The 20034-nt window shown below is 36.1% G+C and overlaps 1 protein-coding gene across 1 annotated transcript; it reads right to left on the bottom strand.

Moving 5' to 3' along the window:
* Positions 1 to 2969: 2969 nt before the first annotated feature.
* LOC307146143 (uncharacterized protein) lies at positions 2970 to 14407 on the bottom strand. Its single transcript, XM_079850000.1, has 2 exons — positions 12786 to 14407; positions 2970 to 4363 (listed from the first exon to the last, which is right to left on the bottom strand). Exons 1-2 carry the CDS (start codon positions 13222 to 13224, stop codon positions 4152 to 4154), a joined length of 651 nt encoding a protein of 216 aa, XP_079706126.1. The 5' UTR covers positions 13225 to 14407; the 3' UTR covers positions 2970 to 4151.
* Positions 14408 to 20034: the final 5627 nt, after the last annotated feature.

Here is a 20034-nt window from a genome sequence, read left to right on the forward strand (position 1 = left end):
TTTGACCGTCCGTTTACACGTTCTATCATTTGTGACCCATATCCGATTCATGTGTTTACACTTGCCATACTATCTGAAACATTGCGCATGCTGAAAGGGTTCAATTATCTTGCACAGATGGACGAACGCAAAATATGATTGATGCTAGCTCTGCGATATATGCAAAAAATCGGAATTGGGTCAGTGTTAACAAGGCATAGGTAATCAAACCAGGACAGTACACACAAACATGAACAGGCAAACCTGCGAACCGTGACACATAGTTTGCAAGTTCAAAGTTAAAGGAACAGTGGTTACACTACCTGGACAGGGCAGAAAAATAAAGCTATCAACAGCTGTAACCAGATTTCTGAGAAGGCAGGTTCAGAAAAACCCTCGAGTGACAGCAAAAGACCTGCAACAAGACTTGGTGGGAACAGGCACTGATGTTTCAGCTGCACAGTAAGGCCTGTACTAAACGCATGCCTGAACTCAAAGAAGTACACCACTACTGACCCAAAAGCACAAGAAAGTCGGCTCCAATTTGCTTAAAATCATACAAATAAGCCACAGAAGTTTTGGGATTCTGTCTGGAGGAAGAAGAATGAAGCATATGCTGAAAATAACACTGTCAACAGTTCAGCATGGTCTGGCTCGGTGATGCTCTGCGGCTGCTTTGCATCCTCTGGCACTGGAAACCTGCAGCGAACATTTGTACAGTAGTGTATATACTTGTATATTACACATAAAGTATATATTTATTTACCTAATTAATCTATAAGAAGTACTGAGTAATGGATTGAAGCCAATTTTGAGGGTAGTGAGTGATAATGTAACACCAAAATGTTCAAAAAAATAAGACATAAATCAAATGTAAATGGTAAGTGTAAAGAATCAATCTTGAATTAATTCCAAAGTGGAAATGCTGCCATTTTCCAAACGAACAACAGGTCAATTTGTGGGGCATGTTTTATCTCACATCTGAAGAATCAGTGAATGTCTGACTAATAGTCCTGAACTTTCAAACGCTGCATACAGAACTAGGCCATAGAGTATGAAACAAGTCAGAGAGAAAATCCTCCTAATTATCATACAGGTCGCATCGAGGAACTCGGATCTGATAAATCAATTCACACAAGACGTTATATTACACTCTTGACCTTGTAAACACAAACTGTTGTCAGTTATGAATGTTTATGACAGCGTCTGTTGCACCTGATATGTATGAAGTGGCCTAGTTTCCCACTGATGTTTCCCACTGTTATTATTGTTTTATTGTTAGCAGGCGAATTGCTTGACAGAAAAAGTCCCTTCAAGACTCTTTCAGCTCGATGTAAGAAAGACATTTGACAACTGCTTCCTAACTGAATAAACCTGAATTAACAAGTACAAGCAGGATGGCTGTTGGGTCAGAAACACAAACATCTTAAATGTTAATATGGGATAATTACAATCGCTTTTCCACTTGCCCTTCGCGCTTGATCCCATTTAAGGCTTATGGAACTGTGGTAACATTTCATCACTGTGCTAAAACCCACTTCATTAATTTTAATAAGTGAGGGGAGATAATTGGCTGTTCTCAATGGCAGATCAAACTGAGTGTTCATGACAACCATCAAGTAAAAAGTATACTTTAAAAGTTTTTACTTATACTTCAACTTGATCATTATTTCTGTAAGTTATCATTTTAGTTATAAGTTATAGGCTAAAAGGTTATTATATAAGTTATTGAATTTGTAAAAGTTTTAAAACATTTTTTTCAAGGTAAAAACAAACAAACAAAAAACATTGTTTTTTTGCAAGTAGCAACAAGTAATTTTTCGTTGCTATTTTACAATTTCTAGACATTAGGCCTACACCAGCTAGATTTAAATAATACTTTAAATAAATAAAAATGACTTCAATTCATTAATAGAAAACAGGTTAATTTAAGTAATTTTACATGCATTCATCAAATAACTAAACCTGACCAGACTAATGCGTTTAATTCATTTTAGTATGAAAGACCACATTAAAATGTAATGTCCTACCTTGATGTGATTTTATACTTTATTTTAGATAAGTTATAAAATATTAAATATATCTATAAAAAAAAAAAATAGAATTTAGCACTTTTAAATTTATTTAGCATTTCTATCACAACCACATTCAAATTCTTATAAAACTCTGCGTCCAAGATATTATACTATTTATTATTCAAAGTTATTATATAGGCTATTATATATATTATTAACTAATAATAATTATATTATTTTGGCCTATTAATAACTTTATTTCAATATTAAAGACTGCAGAATGTTGTTGTTCAGAATAAAATCTAAAAACAATTTATATAGAAATGTAATTTTTGGTTTTCATGAATGTGAAAAGAAAAGTGATATTTATTTTATTTATTTTTCTGTCATCTAAATATCACATTCACAAATGTACATTTTCTAAATGCAATCCTCTATTTTTAAGATTTAAACTTGAAATGAAAATGTATTTTGAATCTATTGAGTCCTCTAAAACATAAAAGCTATAAGAACAGTGGCTGTGTTTAAGGACTTGGCACTTAATATGAACTGAAAGCTGACTAAACTGACCAAACAGTAGATAATTGTTGTTGATGTTAGTTTTTTTTTCTTTTTTTTTCTGCAAGCATTTAATAAAATAACAATAATAATAATAAAATAAATAAATAAATAAATAAAAACATTTTTACATTTATAATATTACACTAAAATATATATTTTTTGACAATTATACATATATATATATTTAAAATAGAATTGCATGTTCCTTAAATCATTCTGTGCTAAAGACTTATTTGTTTTCCTGCTAGCATTGGATCACTGAAAAAATATCTATTAATAACTTTTTCATATATTTTTTTTTAAAAATGTGTCAGGCTTTGTTTTGAAGCAGAAAAAAAAAAAACCTGTAAAAAATGAATGTCAAGTTGTTTTAGATAAATTTGACATAGTGTCACACATTTATTAAGATGCCTTTTGTGACATTTGTGTAAAATGACATGACATGAGAAACAGGAAAAACATATTTTGTGTTTTTCTACAACTTTCATAAAGTATTCCGATTATTGTTACATGGCATAACTGGACACATGGATCACAGAACAATATTTTTTTTCTTTTTTTGACTATGTGAGAAAACCATTACAATTTGGCAGCAAAGGTGAAAACAAGTTGATGCGGTAACCAGGAAAATTGCCTAGAGTTATTTTTTTCACCTTTACTGAAAATGCATGAAAGAAGGAACAGCAGAAGTGGACGAAGCCTTCAGTCTAACGTCTCAATCTTATTGAAACAATTATCCCCTTTTTTGAGATTGAAAATCTGTTTTGTGATGTGATGTTTAGATCTGAAGCTTCGTTAAGATGATCTGAAATTATAGCCCTTAGTTGTGAAGTAAACAGAGATATTAATCTTTTTAGATCATCTGTCAATGTATAAAACCATTTATAAGTGTATATAACTGCTGTTTTCTTTCATTTATATACATATTTTCAGTGAGAAGTGTTTCTGTATAGTGTCTCCCTCAATTATAAAACACATTTTTGGTAACACTGCTAGATGAAAATAAAACACATCTGCAGTTTTGTTTTGCCATTTGTGATCTTTTGTTTTTTCATCAAGGGCTGTATATCTAAACCATCAACCCGTAGTGAGCAGATCTCTAAATACTTCTGTTTCTAAGCAGCATAATCAATTTTAGAAAACCTGAAAGTGAGTAAAATGTAAGTATTCGCAAATACAATAACGCAGCCCAAAGTACTCAGCCATAAATATCTGCAAAAAGTGGGAAAATCAAACCAAAGTGGGTTGTGGGTAGAGTAGGAAATGGATAACAACTATTCTAGATTCACAGTGCATGTCTCCACAAAACAAGAAAAATAAGACTGATATGAATGATAAAGAAGAGTGTCTCCTCTTTCTCGAGTTCAAATTCAGTTTGAGAATGTTTAGTGTCTCACAGCACTCTGATAAAGAACATGTAATGTATTGTGATTCCATTCCTTCTAAAGTCTCCCAGCTTCCTCAGTTTTCCTCATCATGACCTCCAAAGGTCGTTTGACTTCACTGCACCGGCTCACAGATGCCGATCAAACTGAAGCAAACATGCTTTTCTCCTCGTAATAAAGGGCTGAATCAAACCGTGGTTGTTTTTCTCAGTTAGGTTCCACTGTAAGCTTCACGAGGGAGCTGCGAGGTCTCGTCGATGGTGACCACCAGTTCTTCTGGTCTGATGGCGTTCGGGAAGTCGGAGTGATTGTACACGATGTCCACTGGACGAGAGAGTTCGCTCATTTCATTGACGCTGCTGCTGATGCAGTTCACCTCACTCTTGCTCCTGCGGTCGTCTGAACGAGGCCCAAACACCCACTCTGATGAGACACACAGATTACAGATGATTATCAGTCAAAGGATCCACTGCACGAGGGGACATTATCACTCTTAAAAATAAAGGTGCTTTATTGCCATCAATGGTTCCTTTCCACTCCACAAAAAGGGTCTTCAGGTTATTAAAATGTTCTTGTTCACTGAAATGTTCTTTGCAGACAGTTTTGGAACCTTTATTTTTAAGAGTTTGATAGACACGCAAAAAATATTTACTCGTAAATTTAAGATTTATGTATCTGGATACATAATAATGCACATACAATTTCCCCCCACTTGGATTACACATGTAAACTAATAAAGTTAATGTGATGCACATTTGTCAGTGAGATATAAAACGAAACTAAGATTTCTGCAATAGCACTCATAAACTGAATGTGTTTCAAATACACAATGACCAGGTTTATATATTTTTCATCAATCATTTTCATTTTCATACATTTGAACTGTGTATTGCTTGTTTCACGGCAAGCCATAGTTTGCTTTTTAACTAAATACAAGTAATTGTTTATACAATGAACAGATTTATGCTGATTCTAAGCTAAATTAATTTAGAAATGATTTAAATAAAATCAAATGTGTTCAAATAATTAATAATAAATACAATGATTTTGTTTTTTGTTTTAATCTGACATGTTTCATTTATGCATGCCTGACAGATATGCATCACATTAAGCTTATTATAGTTTGCTTGTGTTTCCATCCAAATTAATTGACATTTTATTTGCAATTCAAATACACAGATCTTAAATTTAGGCCTAAACATTTGTTGAGTTCATTAAAAAACAAATGGTTACTGTCCTGGATTCTGACTGGCCAATAAATCATTCCAGTCAGGCTAAAAGACATACAGTAACATCACCGATGTAAAACACCCGTTTTCCGGCTGTATATATCACCGTCAGTGTTGGGTGTATTACACCATAAGTGTTTGAGGGTAAATTACTCGAATTTAATTATACTTTTCCCTCGAAAAAGTAAAGGGATTACTCTTAATTTTTCTGCAGTTACATCTGATGTAACTGAGCTAAATACTGTGTATAGACCAATCCGATCTCACGGCAATTCGTACGCATGCATTTTATGAGGTGGCTAAATCGTACGACCTCACTCGTACAAATTCGTACGAATTAGACACCTTGTAAAATAAGTATGAAATGTCATGAGGTGGTTCTCAACTCCAGTCCTTGGGAGCCGCTGCTCTGCACATGTTGTATGTCTCTCTTATCTGACACACTCAGTTCAGTTCATGGAGTCTCTCCTGTGTGCTGCTGATGATCTGAATCAGGTGTGTTAAATTAGGGAGACATACAAAATGTGAAAAGAAAAGAAAAACAATTCTATATAAAACAATAGTGGGTTTAACATCAAAATGTATTGTCTGATGTTTAAAGTAACCGTCTCCCTTTAAATTGTTTGGTCAGTTTAAGGATAATTCATGCAATTATATTATTTATTTGAAAGAATTAAAACAGTTTCATGTCTATCCTTGTATTATTCAGCTGGTTGAGGTTGATATGGGATTATAAAGTAATTAGTAATAAGTAATTAAATACATTTTAGAGAGAGTAATCAGTACAGTAATCTAATTACACTGTTGAAGAGGTTATTAGTAAATAGGGTAACACTTTAGAATACTGTATCTTACTTACTGCATAACTAATAAGGAATTATTGAGGAACTAATAGATAATTATTTATTAACACTTAAGTCACTACTGTTAACTACTAAGGAAGATGTGTTAACTAATTAGTATGTAATAGAATTGTATGATTGTGTTAAGTTTAAGTTAGTTAATCAATAACTAATGAATTATGTCATAACTCTTGAAGAACTATTATTAATTATCTATTAATTAATGTGCAAGAAAAATAACTAAGAAGTAACTACTAATGAACAGTCATACACAGTGGTTACTACAATAAACCGTTTTATTTTAGCAGTGGAGTGGTGGATGAAGTACACAAATAAAGTACTTGAGTAAAAGTACAGATAACCCAATAAAATATTACTCCAGTAAAATGATAAACTATTGGCCTATTCATTTTCAAAATTACCTTAGTAAATATACAAAGGTAATTACTTGAAAAGTAAAAAGCACTGATCAATGTTTTTTTATTTTATTATCTAGCCAGTTTTAGTCATTCTTCAGCACTAATAAGTAAGATAAGTGCAGACATTTACTAGGCTATATATTGATCTGCAAATAAGTAAACTTTTTATTTAATTAGCAAAATGTATCATAATGTATGATAACTTATCTATTTTACAAAGGTTTAGATAATACCGTTAATAATGTGTTTTTTACAGTAAGTTTGATTTGAGTCAGAAGTATGTGGTAATTCTGTATTAATTACTAATGAGTTCCCTATATTCTCACTTTAGAATACTGTTCCAGGTTCCAAGTAATTCCTGAAGAATTATCTAATAATTATTTGTTAATTACCAATTAATTTCCTTATATGTTCACTTTAGAATACTGTTTCAGGTTATAAGTAGCCTAATTCCTGGATAATTATTTGATAATTATTTATTAATTACTAATGAGTTCCCTATATTCTCACTTTAGAATACTGTTCCAGGTTCTTAGTAATTCCTGCAGAATTATTTGATAATTATTTATGAATTACTAATAAGTTCCCTATATTTTCAGTTTCCCTCAGTCATTGCCTCAAACATGAATTTACTCAATGGCATTCTATGCTGAGGAAAACAGACACACACAGTACTGTATATAAAATATAAAATATAAAAACTAATCTGAGGTTAGTTTTGTATGACTGTTCATTAGTAGTTACTTCTTAGTTATTTTTCTTGAACCTTAATTAGTAGATAATTAGTAGTAGTTCTTCAAGAGTTATGACAGAATTCATTATTTATTGATTAACTAACTGTTACTTAACACAATCATAAAAATATATTACATACTGATTAGTTAACACATCTTCCTTAGTAGTTAACAGTAGTGAAGAAGTAGTTAATGAATAATTACCTATTAGTTCTTCAATAATTACTTATTAGTTATGCAGTAAGTAAGATACAGTATTCTAAAGTGTTACCGTAAATAGTAATTCATTGCTTTTTTAGAGTAACTTACCCAACACTGATCACAGTGCAACGACATTTAATAATATTTTATATGATGCAATTTGTTGGTATAAATTAAGAAAACCTAATTTTATGCCAAAAATAAGCTCACATTTGTAGAATATAGTGATTCGCAACTGGATGGGTCCTTGCAATGTAAAGGCTCTTTCACACCAAAATTGCAATGAATAAGCCTTAGGCTCAAGCAAATGCAAATTCAGTCCTGTACAGTACAGAAGCTTCTGCTTCATCACGCTCCTTTTCGAAGTGAATTTCGGCTTTTGCATAGTTTGTGCTGTTTAATAATTATTTTAAACTTAGGAAACTAGCATGGAAAAAACCTTAAGTAAAAAAAATAATAATCAATTAAATAGGAATTTATACCTTATGATATTACACTGTACCCACATTGGACCAGCTGTTTGGACAATGAATGTATGGATGATTCATATGCGGGCGCCATCTTCTGGCGAAACGCGCAAATTCATTCGGCACGAGCCTCACAGTGCATTATGGGTATTCTCTACCCTTTGAGTGTACATCGGTTGTATAGTCGTTATTGTGGTGCATTGTGGGATTGAATGTGTGCACTTGATAACGTCCACTATGGTTTTGGACAAATACTACAAATGGCCGTCCCCTCAAATAATGCCCTATTTAAGGGCATAGGAGGCAAATTCGGACACAGCCCAACACTCTTACTTCAGCAATAAATAAAAAAGAAACACAAATGTGATGTTTATCTGAAGTAATTTATTTTTGCTTATTAGTATAGTTGAGTTGGATTATCGAAGGTCAGCAGCAAGCAAGACGTTAATAAAGTGAGATTACATACATAAAGTATATTTGTGCTATTTCACATATTTAATTCGTTTTGGTTTGTGTAATATTCTGAGTTCGCATTTCACTTATTTTTATGAGGAATACTGTTTTTGTGCAAGTGAGAGTAAATGCATGTTGTTCACATTTATTCTAGAACTACAAAAACCATCATGTTCACACAACAAAGCCTCTGAACTTACACACGATTTCTCTCAACTTGTGTAACTTATTTTGAAAAAGCAACTCTAAATTTAAAAGTAATGCTTTACAAGTTACTTGAAAAGTAATCTGATTACGTAACTTGTGTTACTTGTAATAACAGCCTGTTGTGTAGAATGTTGTTTTAGACAGCAAAGGACCTTGGGGACAAAAGACTAAGGTTAAAAATCGCTAATGAAGGAGTGAGGGTTGTCAGGACAGTGACAATAAATGCTTTATTTTTAATAACTTTTTATTCAAGGTGTATTCAGTCAAATTTTTGGCACATACACATATTAAAATCTGTATGTTCTTTGTGCCAAAAATTTAAACTGAATGTTATTATTCCGGTTTTCTTTTCAAACGTTAGGATGGCAAACATTTCTTCAGGCATCCAAATATTTTTTAAAGAATTTTTTATTTAAATTGGTCACCTTCTGAACAATTTTAAAAAGTGACCTTGCATACCAACACACACACACACACACACACACACACACACACACACACACACACACAATGTCATTGATTATTTCTACAATGATGTCTTTTGTATTTATACATAAAAGGCTCGTACATGGTGGATAAAGAGAATAAAGCTGCCAAAGAGTACTTTGTTTTGAAATGGCCATTATGAAGTTGGGTGGTTTTCATGCCAAAAGCTTGCTGTGAATAGGCCTTTACTCTGTCACTGTCCACACTGATTCGTAGTTTAATGACTACAAATAGAATGACTTCTCTCCAGAATAGGGAAAAAACACAGTATTTTTGCCAGACCGAATTTATACTTTAAATGGAACTTTCATGATTCAGAGTTCTGATTCTAAAAAACTCACAATACACAGAAAACGTTGAATTCTTTGAAGTCTTTGAAGTCTGAATTCATCTATTGAGTCCATTTTGACAAAACAATGTGAAACAATTTGTTGTGGAAAATGGTCTGGAGACAGATTCAGTCAGAAAACTGTGACCGAAAGCACAAGACACAGAGAAGCAGTAAACAGCCTTTGGCAGCAGAAGTGAGGTGTTAAACCATGATATGCATGCTGTAGGCTACTGACAGAGGTGGAGATAAACATTAATATTCATATTCACAAGCCATTAATGCCATGACATTAATATACATTTTGTCTAACACAAAAGAGGCATGCACACTTTCACAGACACATTATACAAACATTACACACGTTATTATTCAAGGGCATAAACTAAGTTAAAAATAGCCCGTGACTTGATTAACAGGTCTGATTTCAATGATTTAATGAAAAGCATGATGGAAAACGAAAAAGATGTGCAGCCTTCTTTATGAAAAAGAAACCGAGAACCTCACCAAAAACAAGAACATGTCCGGATCATATTTCACAATTCATGAAAACAAAATTGACATTCCAGTTAGGAAGCAACAACAGCTTCTTTCTGTAATGCAATACACACATTATATATGAGCCCCAGGCTGACGTCTGACTGCATTAATTAAATACCTTGCAGTTCACCTATTGATAATTAAAGTACTACACTGCTTGATTAATGATTCAAATAACTCGTCCGGTCTGAATGCTCCATCAAACTGCACACTTAGTTCAGATCCATGACAGAAGTCACCAGCCTGGCAGCGCTAAACGCATTCGCCTTTGACTCAGAAAGCATCCTGGAATTAAGATGAGCAGATAATACAGCAGAGTCAGACTGAAGGGTGCGAGTAAACAAAAGTGGCTGATAAGCAGAGACATGTGATGGCATGAAAACTTCCCACATACACATTTATGCCAATTAGGCTGAACTGCTTCAGTGAAAGAGGGAGGGGGAAAATAAGCATGGCAAAATAATCAGGACATTAAAAGGGATTTTTATAATTCCGGAGAAAGAACACATGCTGTAAGAGAACTGGCTTTTCTATACATTCTGCATGCCTGAATCATTTACACATATATATATATATATATATATATATATATAGTGGTATTGCATTGACTTTTTATTTGACAGGTTGTGTAAATAATCCTCCAATGTTATGTTATTTATTATTTTATTTTTTTTAATCATTTTAAAAATAGTTCATAATAAACACTAACAAAATAAACACTTTTTCATTTACTGAAGAAAATATTAGTGCTGCTTGGTCAATGCCATTATTCTAGGCTGTTCATGGTGGAGAATCAGCAATAATAATGAGGCTTGCCATTTCACAATAAACAAGCAGACGAAATGCAAACTAAATAGTGTGCATTACTATAGGACAGAAAAAGAAAGCTCCCTACTTACTGTCTGACCCTGGAGAGAGAAATACTACAGTGAGAATCTCACCAAACAGACCATCTTCACATTTACACCTCCAGGATCGACACAAATGCACTGAGCACATCTACAGCTCATGAAGGATGAGAGCTCGTTGTAACCAGGGCTTTTGGGGAAATCTCTTAGGTATTGTTGAGTGCTCATGTCCCCTCTCTGCTTCTCTTGTGCGTGTATGTCTGTGCGTGCGTGTGTGTGTGTGTGTGTGTGTGTGTGTGTGTGTGTGTGTGTGTGCGTGTGTGAAACTTGCCTGCTTCATCGCTTCAGGTAAACGTCAAGGTCTTTGAAAAACAGAAGTGAGGGACTGTAATTCCTTTTCACTCCCTTCCGGATACTCAACTCTGAGCTTTCAGGAATCAGCCGAGATGTTTGTGGAGGTGAATGTAAATGTGTGAATGTACAACAGAGGTGCATTTTGGCACTGAGACTCCGTAATGTAAGAACTGATGCAGACAGAATGCACCATCAAGGAACTTGCAAACAAAATGTCATGAGTCTATTAGCACTCACGTACATATGCGTAAATATCAAACATAATGAAGCATCCCCTGAAAAAACACACTTCAGCAAAACTCATCATAACCCCTTATGAATGTGAATGCCTAAACACACCAAAAGCTCACAAAACCCCCAAAGCACACAAATACAGTAAACTATTTCATATAATATTATGAAAATGACTATAATACTATATAAAATGACTATAGTACTGGTAAATGGCTGTAATAAATGAATAAATGAGCTATAAATGTATAAGGTCCATGTATATGTAAATGTTTTAACTGGTCCAGCGTGGTCAGGCTGATCTGTTGGCTGGTTTTAGAGAGGTTTTACAGGAACACTCTCTGAACTTTGGCTAACGTTCTGACAATGTTCTCTCAATGTTATGAATAAACGTTCTTCCAGTAACATTGATAGAATGTTTGTTCAACTGGTCTTTAGCACAAACCCAAATTTATACATCATTCATGGAACTTTTTTTCTGAAACGTTTTAGTTCTTAACGAAAACTTGTTTTAGAATTTTGGAATGTTCGCATAACCAAGAACGCTCAGCAAACATTAAGAAATAACGTTTTCATAACCTGATGGGAACATCAGCAAAACGTTCTTAGAGTACATTATTTGTTAGCTCGGTATAGGCACTTTTGCTTAGGGCTGGGTATTGATTCAAATGTTCCAATTCGATTCGATTTCGATTCACAAGCTCTAAATTCGATTCGATTTCGATTTTCGATTCGATTTTCGATTCGATTTTCGATTTCGATTCTAAATTCGGTTTTTGATTCCCGATTTGATTCTCGATTCGACTCAATGAATATAGATTTAATACAAATCCTATATTTATAAAAAAGAACAGTGAACATAAGTTTACAAGTGGTTAATTAATAAAAAAAAAATTAAGAGCCACAAACCTGAATATAAAACTCTTTTTTATTTTAGGTACACTTGGGTACATTAAAACAGAACCCAACTCTATATTTCAAATGCATATGAATAAACAGGATTTTGATGCAAGATGAAAAATTGATGCTGAAAATTGGACAAGTCAGACAAACAGGATCAGGTTATTTTATGTTTAATATAAAATAAACATAAAATCTCACAGCATTAGCTGTAATATGGAGGCTGCAAGCCTATGAACAGTGTAGGAAAACTAATACTGGCTTTTGGGTGATAAATAAATAAAAGTGGGAAAAAAATCGATTCGTGGCCTTTGAGAATCGATTTTGAATCGACTACATTTTAAAAAACGATAAAAAAAAATTGCCCAGCCCTACTTTTGCTGGTTTAGGCTGGGAAACCAGCTTGAGACCTTAGGCTTGTTTTATTTATTTTTTTATCAGCAGCAGTGCAATGAACCAAACAGGTGCAGACAGTTGCATTTTTGTATTTCAGTGTTGAATCTTTCTGATATTAATGCATACCCAAAAGACACAAACACTTGCACAGTGTTTCGTCAGAGTGTTGTTTAGTTGATCACACAGTATGCATTTCCAGAATGCACTTACCCAAACACTCATGCACGAGATCCTTCACCAGGTGCCCCACGATCGCGTACGCCACGGCCACCACCACCAGCGCGGCCATGACCAGGTACAGCACCGCCTTGGGCAGCGGTATCGAGTCCCTCGGCGGCGTCCTGTAGTCCGTGTACTGCAGGTCACTCTCGGAGTACGAGTACTGAAAGACGTGCTCCGTCCCGGACGTGTGATTGGAGTTGAGCGGCGGGTGACTAGCGCTCATCCCGGTCAGATCGGGCTCCAGAGCCGTCACCATGGTGCTCGTAACAGCCTCCACCCGATCCTGAACAAATCCCGCTGATTTATTCACAAGAGGCAAGATCTGAGAGAGAAAATAACTCCAGTCCTTGATGGCTGTGGTGTTGCATAAAAACATAATGCCTTTGGATGTTAGCCTATCACTTCTGGTGGAAGTGACCTCCGGCATCACCGGTGGATGTAGTTGCGCCAAACTCTTGCTGAAGTCTCGTAACGTTCAGTTTATCCAAATGAGGGTATCAGTTTCCTCATGCATCAGTGCAACATGGATTTTTCCTGGTTTAATAAGAGAGAAATTTGGACCGAACGCAAAAAATGATTGGTAAATAAATAAGAATTTCAAGAACATTCCCAAATTGAGCTGCGTTATTTCCACATAAACACGGCATTCGCTTGTTAAATGAGATACATGTTCTGTAAATGAAAATGCTGCAGTAAGAGCTTTGACTATAAATAATTAGTGCGCCGTGTTCTATTCAGAGCATCCCCAAATTTAAAGAATTTCCACGTATAAAACGATCGTTCGCGTCCACATAAAGTCGCAAGGAGCAATACATATCTTGTAATACGACAAAAACGTCGTTCAAATGAATAAATCTCATAATATTCAAAACGTTTTCAAATGCAAGGACGTTCTCAGAGAAATAGTTTCACACAGGATGTTTGCGATGATCATTCGAGTTTGTTTGCTGTGGAAAGAATTCTGGTTTCCTCGTTTAATGAGACAAAATGCAAGCAAATATTATTTAGTAAATGGAAAATGGTGCAGTATACGAGATTTGAGGATAAATAATATAACATGTCTGCGATTATATTAACTATTCGGAACATTTTCAAACATTCTGTTTTCCAAATAACAACATCTTTGCGATGATATCGCGTCCATAAAAAGTCGTTAAGAGTAATAAATATCCCTCAGCAGGCTAATGTCGTAACCTATACACGACGTTTCTCATTATATAGAAAATATACACAGAAATTCCAAATTCATGTCCTTCTCCCAAGAAAGTGTTTCCGCGTAAACGAAATATTCGCGTCCATAAAAAGTCCTTTAGAGTAATAAATATCCCTCAGCAGTCTACACGTCAAACCGCTGACGAAACGATCAAACGCGCGTCAGCATTTTCCTCACGAGCTCCAAACACGCGCGTCAGTTTTGTATGCAGGTGGTGGCGGGATTCAAAGCGAGCGCGTTCAAGAGCGTAACGAGGGTCGCCTGCAGCGAGTCTAACCCCGCGTTGACCTGGAAACTGGTTTTGTACGGTTTTCCCATCCTTTTCTCAAGGTAGTAGCCTATAAGGACGCCGCCGCCTGCACTGGGAGCGCGCGCATGATCAGTGCTGAAGGGAGCGCGCGCGGAGAAAAAACCGTCAAGGCTACTCGAAGGTAGCAATAACTTTCACAAAAACACTTCAAACATAAGCTTTTGTATGACATGCATTGGAACTTTCAAGAGGAAAAGAGAATTTCATTGCAGACTATTTTGTTGGAGTCTTTTGACCATTTCAAGGTTAAACGAGACTAGGCAAAGTGAACAGAGACATCACTTTAAATGTGGTCAGAAATGGTCTTAAATAATCACATTTATACAATCATCATGACTAGCAGGGTAAAAATGGTGGTCCTGGGCCTCAAACCCCTTACTGTGGCTAATGTGTCACCTAACTACACTCAACTAACCGTGCGCGCCAAAGAAATCACGTGTTCCTTTTTTCTGATCACGTCTCGAGATATCCTCTCTAGCTCCTGATAAGAGATGAAGAGATGAAGAGAAAACATCCTTCGTGTGACCCGTGCCTCACGACTCCAAGAGCCGAGAGACACAGGGCTGTTTGAAGGAATTTGGGGGCCCCAAGCAAAATGGACATGGAGGCCCCCCCAATAAAAAACATATAATATGTAACCATATTCCGTCCGTTTGAAAAAAAAGTTGCACTAACTGTTTGTTACAAGCAGCATTTGCCATCAGGCAGGTAGCTAACATAAACATATTTTTTCTAGCCTACCTGCTGCAAAATTACACTATTTGTACAAGACAAGTGGAGCTATTTTATCCAGTGTAATTTATCACTTACCACTAGGGGTGTAACAAAATTCATGGTTCGGTTCAATACGATACACTTGTGTTACGGTTACGTTTTCGATACAGCAAAAAGAAAGAAAAGCCAGAGAAATTTCCTTGATTTATTTATTTTTCTTCTTTTTTTTAATTAAAACTAACGTCATAAAATATGATTTTTTTTTTTACTTTGAGCAATTCTGGAGCTATAATTGACTCTTCTTAGGAGCATATAAAACAAAAAAAGCTCCTTGGAAAAAATGAAATGTAATATTTTAGTAGTTATAAATAAATGTTTATTTTAGTTCAGATTAACATTTGAGGGCATTGTATTCATAATGTCAAAATAAAACCAACGTAATGTTACTTGAAGGCATTATAGCCTACTATTCCTGCCAAACTATGTGAATGTTTCTCACTAGATCTCGCAGCGATGTTATTACTTCTGTGGCGAATTCAAATGCTTTCTTTACTGGATCTCTTAGTTAGCGCAGTGTAGTAACAGTGTCGCTTGATCAAGATCGGCTCGCGCTGCACTGGTCCAAACTGATAAACGGTCCGTCAACCACACAATAACGAGCAGTTTCGTTTCGCTTGCATTACGTTTGCCATTTGATGTTGGGCAATGTTGTGGTCGCGCCGGCGTCTTTACATTATGAGCGCGCTTGCCACGCGCAACGCGCCTATTTGAAATAACGAAACTTTGGTCGGCAGGAAAAATGGTCCAACAAACCGTTCGGTTTGAAAATGCGTACCAAAAACCGAAACGAAAGCCTCGTACCGAACGGTTCAATACGAATACGTGTATCGTTACACCCCTACTTACCACTATATTGTTTTTTCTTTCCTCCTCTTCCTTTCTCTTCATTCTTTTCTGGCTTCCTGAAGCATAATTCCGCTTCATGATGACTGCCGAGGAGTTTTTGTATTTTGCCGGCAGCAGAGATCGCGTGGTTGGCTGGCTGCTGTCAGCGACTACTGAGAGGGGCCCCCTTGAGGGGGATCCCGATAAGAGTGTCATTGCACTTTACTGCATTGACTATCAAAGGGGTGCTCACACAGTTTGTCGTTGCATTTTATTCTTAACCAGTCGTTGTCTTGGGGCCCCAGGCCAGCTCGGGGCCCCAAGCAATTGCTTGGTTTGCTTGCCTTGTCGCGACGGGCCTGGAGAGACAGAGATACAATGGCCCTCATTTATCATTCTTGCGTAGAAACGGGCGTATATATTGGCGTAAGATTATGCTTACACTCCTCTCATCGCCTGATTTATGAAGCTGTGCGTACCTTTGAAATACAGGTGTACGCAATACCTGCCCTTGATAAATGCCGCGGCTGAAAACGATCGTCATTAGAATAACACGCCCCTATATATTCAAGTCTCCGCTCCCCCCACGCCCTCATTTTACGCCATGGACACACGGAAGACGGCAAAGAAGAGAAACTTCTTTGAGAAAGAGAAAGCGAAACCAGGGAAGTGGAAAGAAACAAAATTGATTTCTAGATTTTTATTATTAATGACGCTTATTGTTATTTAGAAGAAGAATGTCGTTATTATTATTTGTATTATTATTATTATTATTTAAAAGAAGAAGAATGTCATTTTTATTATTTTGTCAGTCTGAATTATTTTTTTGGTCATTGAAAGCCTGTCATTACTAAACCCAGCACATCTGCCGGGCCTAACCCTGGCCTAACCATCGTTTCAAAGAATAGTACAACGGCGAGCGCGTCGAGTATAAACGCCTCGTCCGTTTGGGGAGGTGCGCGCGCAGTCTGCGGAGACTCGCGCTGCGGAGCCAGGCGAAAGTATAAACAAGGCTTGAAACGTCAGGTAAAGCGCACAGGCTCGCAACTTAAGGAATACATATGCCTACAAATCAAATGCTTTGGTAAAATCACACAAATTAAACATTGAAGTCCATGTTGCACAAAAATAAACACTGAAGTTTATAATTACTATGTTGTTGTTTTTTTACAGTGGGTCATAATATATCATATCTTTTAGTTTGTCAGTGCGTTTTGTGGTGTTAGGAATTGTTTTTCTGCGCATTCCCGCACTCAAAACGTGCGTACACCACCTCCTGAGCTGGCGTAGGATTTGAGCGTGCCGTACGCCAACGTCCATATTGATAAATCTCAAAGTCACCGTGGTTTTGGGTGTACGCCAGGTGTACGCTGGAAATTTGGTGTACGCACTTTTGATAAATGAGGGCCAATGTGACCAACTTCGTTGACTGGACAACATAAACATAAGTATGTATGTTTATCCTACCTGAAACTCTCCCCATTACCTTACTTACAAAACAAACATAAACAAGACTAAGATGTTTTGCAGGTCTAGTTTGATGGTTTTAGAGGAGTTTTGGGCATCTGTCGCTCAGTGGTTCAGGCTGGAAGACGTCAGGCAAAACTAGGCCTGCTGAACCAGCTGAACAAGCAAGCAAGATAAGCGAGATAATTAAGCCACATTATTGGTGCCACCAGAAATAAATAAATTCAATCATATAAATTGGTTTAGTGCCTTCAGTGCCATCTGTACAGTGATTTTTCCCTACACAAGACAAATATGACCTCATATGAATACTGAATGCCCATACTTCCCAAGAGAAATTTGTCATGGATAGAGATTTAAGGCTTATTTTTAGAAACAATCCATTTCATGAAAGAGTATAATTCTTATGAGAATGCATGAATGAAGAGGTAGGGCTGTTCCTTTGCTGCAGGTTTGAATTTTCAGTTACACTTTATTTTAATGTGCCCCTGTTAAGAGTGTAATTATACATTTAAGGACTGAGTAATATTAATTAGCTACATGTACTTATTATTGCGTTAGAGTAGGATTAGGGTTGGTTTAGGGTTAGTTGCATGTGATTATGCCTAATTTATAGTTATTGCTACAGTAAATGTAACGTGTAACAAGGGCACATTAACATAAAGTGCTACCGAATATTAATATTTTAGTACAAAATTCAGATTCCCGATGATTGATGTCAGCAGGACTCAAACCTTCAATTCTTTTACCTAAAGTCAACCAGCATATTTATGACCATAAGACCATTATGCATGTAGTGGATTTGAATTTAGGCTGAGAAATGTATTTAGGTATTTATTTAGGCCATATGTTCAGCTACATGTGTTTGAAGAAAAGCTTACATTTGTTTGAGTAATTTTGCAAATTTTGCACCAAATACTGTAACATAAATACTTGATTACAAAATTAGTTCTTACAGGTAGACTTAACATCTAAATTTCTTGTACCGTATTGCTTTACTAATTTTATTTTGCAAATTTACTTTAAAATGTTATTTTCTTAAGTCAGATGTCCCTGACATGTAAATTAAGGTTAAAGTCACCATGATATCAAAACATTTTTAATGGAATATTGCAGCATTTATTATAAATGATTTATCCGTGCACATCATTCTTTATTTTATTTTTTATTCGTGTGCCCTTGTAATCTTTTATCAAAATAACTTCCCCTCCCTCTTGCAGCGACATCTCTCCTCCGATGATGTGTTTACTGGTGTTTACTACCTTTGTTCCATTTTGATATAGGCTATGTCACAATGAGGAAGAAAAGACTTTGACAAAGACTTTTGTGCCTCAACTATCATATGTTTTAGCACAGCAGAAATGCTGTACTGACCAGTCAGGAATGGAACTAATATAACTTTGTGAATGATGTTGGAAACCATCCACCATTAGCTGAAGAGTTCACCGGCACTGACCCCCATGAGTCCCTCTTCAAATACAGCACTAACCCCTTTCACTTTTCTCTGCAGGAGGTCATCTCGTCTGCGCTTGTCAATTACCTCCTGTGATATTTTGCACACCTTTGTGTCCACTGGCCTCGCAGTCTCCCGCTCTCTGATGGACTGGAGTCAATTAAGAGCATATCAGAGCTTTCAGCAAGAAGAAGAAGAGGAAGCGACAGGAGTCAGTGACCTCAAACAGCAAAGGGCTGAATCAGGTATAGGGTTTTGTCGTGGTGGAGGGAGGCGTGTGAGACTAAGTCTGAGCAAGATGTGTTGATGAATATAAATATCAAAAGACCATTTATTAAAGCTTGGCTGAAAGCAGCAATACTCCTTCTAAGAAAGGTCTTCTTGTCTGCAGGTGAGATTAAAGGGATATTTCACCGATTAGCATTAAGCTTTGTAACAGTGGAAACCCGGTAGTATTTTCGACTGACCGTGCTTCCCTCCCTCATGTCCCCCTGAGATGAGAGATTTCTGTATTGTGTGTCTGGAAAAAAACCTCTGATGACTCAAAAAACGTCATTTTGCGTCATCGGAGGCTTTTTTGTCCAGAGGCGAGAGACTACAGCCAGTAGGAGGAGCTCGTTCCGCATGTGTTCAACCCGCCCATAGGGGGATCTCACGATAAAACGCCGTCTTTTCAGTTTCGAGTCACTAGTAGCCTAGTTGTATCATTTCTTCCGATACTGCCCTCTGTAACCGGTAGGCGTGGCTTGGGGGTGTCCTCGTAGGGCAACGAAGCAAGTGCATTCTGGGAGTTGTTGTCTTTCATCCACATGAGCCAAAAATAAATTTTCTGGCTTTTCTCAGTCTAGAAGGCACCAACTTCTAAAATAATTTCACATTTCTACTACACAAATGACCCAATTTAAATACACATTCATCTTTCCAGCGGTGAAATATCCCTTTAACATCCTACGGGGAAGAAAAACACACATTTTATTACATTTTATGTGCATATTTAGTTGTACCAATTGATTTGCTTATCAAGATCAAGATATGTCTTTCAAATGCATTACTTTTGTTATTACTTTCCATTATTTCAGCAAGCACTGTTGATTGCATGCCACAACAAGTTTACAACAAACTCTTTTCCAACATACCCCAGAGAATATGGTGTTAAAAAAAGACGATTTTTTTCCACTTCAATCTTGCCTTTGTT

This window comes from Squalius cephalus (genome assembly GCF_949319135.1).
Source record: "Squalius cephalus genome assembly, chromosome: 18".
Classification (NCBI taxonomy): domain Eukaryota; kingdom Metazoa; phylum Chordata; class Actinopteri; order Cypriniformes; family Leuciscidae; genus Squalius; species Squalius cephalus.